A 782-nucleotide genomic window follows, 5' to 3' on the forward strand; every position below is an offset into this window, starting at 1 on the left:
AACACTACCAACACCAACGCCCGAATAAAATGAAACATGCAAAAAAAAAAAGTGAGCAACCCTTTGGCGACTAGATAGGTGGCCCTGAAAAGGGCCTTTGGTTGAGAATCGCGGTGCTCCGGTGGGGAGACGGGAACGCTCAGCCGCCGAAGCCGTAGAGGGTGCGGCCCTGGCGCTTGAGCGCGTAGACCACGTCCATGGCCGTGACCGTCTTGCGCTTGGCGTGCTCCGTGTAGGTGACGGCGTCCCGGATCACGTTCTCCAGGAACACCTTGAGCACCCCGCGGGTCTCCTCGTAGATGAGGCCGGAGATGCGCTTGACGCCGCCGCGCCGGGCCAGCCGCCGGATGGCGGGCTTGGTGATGCCCTGGATGTTGTCGCGCAGCACCTTGCGGTGGCGCTTGGCGCCGCCCTTGCCCAGGCCCTTCCCGCCCTTGCCGCGGCCGGACATGGCGAACAACACTCTCCTGAACCGGCCAGACACTGCGGGCCGCGGCGCCGCTCAGCCCTTTTATAGCAACGAGCCGGACCTGTTTGGAAACCGCGAGCGCAGGGGCGGTCACCACCCCCAGCTCCCGCCCACTGCCTCGTTCTCTCTGCTCGGCGCTCTGCGCAGCCGGCAGGCGGGGCGCCCGAAGCCATAGTCCGTCCCGGGTGGGGGCGGGGAGTCATCCCCCAAATCCTCCCGCGGGGGCGTCAGTGCGGCGTGTGCCTGCAACACTGGCAGCCACCACGCGGGGCACCGACGCACACGCTTTCCGCAAAGAAGCCTCCCGTTGTCC

At 66.5% G+C, this 782-nt stretch overlaps 1 protein-coding gene across 1 annotated transcript; it reads right to left on the reverse strand.

The window, feature by feature from the left end:
- Positions 1-70: 70 nt before the first annotated feature.
- On the reverse strand, positions 71-495 carry LOC116644859 (histone H4). Its single transcript, XM_032424711.1, has one exon. It carries the CDS (start codon positions 449-451, stop codon positions 140-142), a length of 312 nt encoding a protein of 103 aa, XP_032280602.1. The 5' UTR covers positions 452-495; the 3' UTR covers positions 71-139.
- Between the last annotated feature and the right edge of the window lie 287 nt (positions 496-782).

The sequence above is a fragment of the Phoca vitulina genome, unplaced genomic scaffold, assembly GCF_004348235.1.
Source record: "Phoca vitulina isolate PV1807 unplaced genomic scaffold, GSC_HSeal_1.0 scaffold31, whole genome shotgun sequence".
Taxonomy (NCBI): domain Eukaryota; kingdom Metazoa; phylum Chordata; class Mammalia; order Carnivora; family Phocidae; genus Phoca; species Phoca vitulina.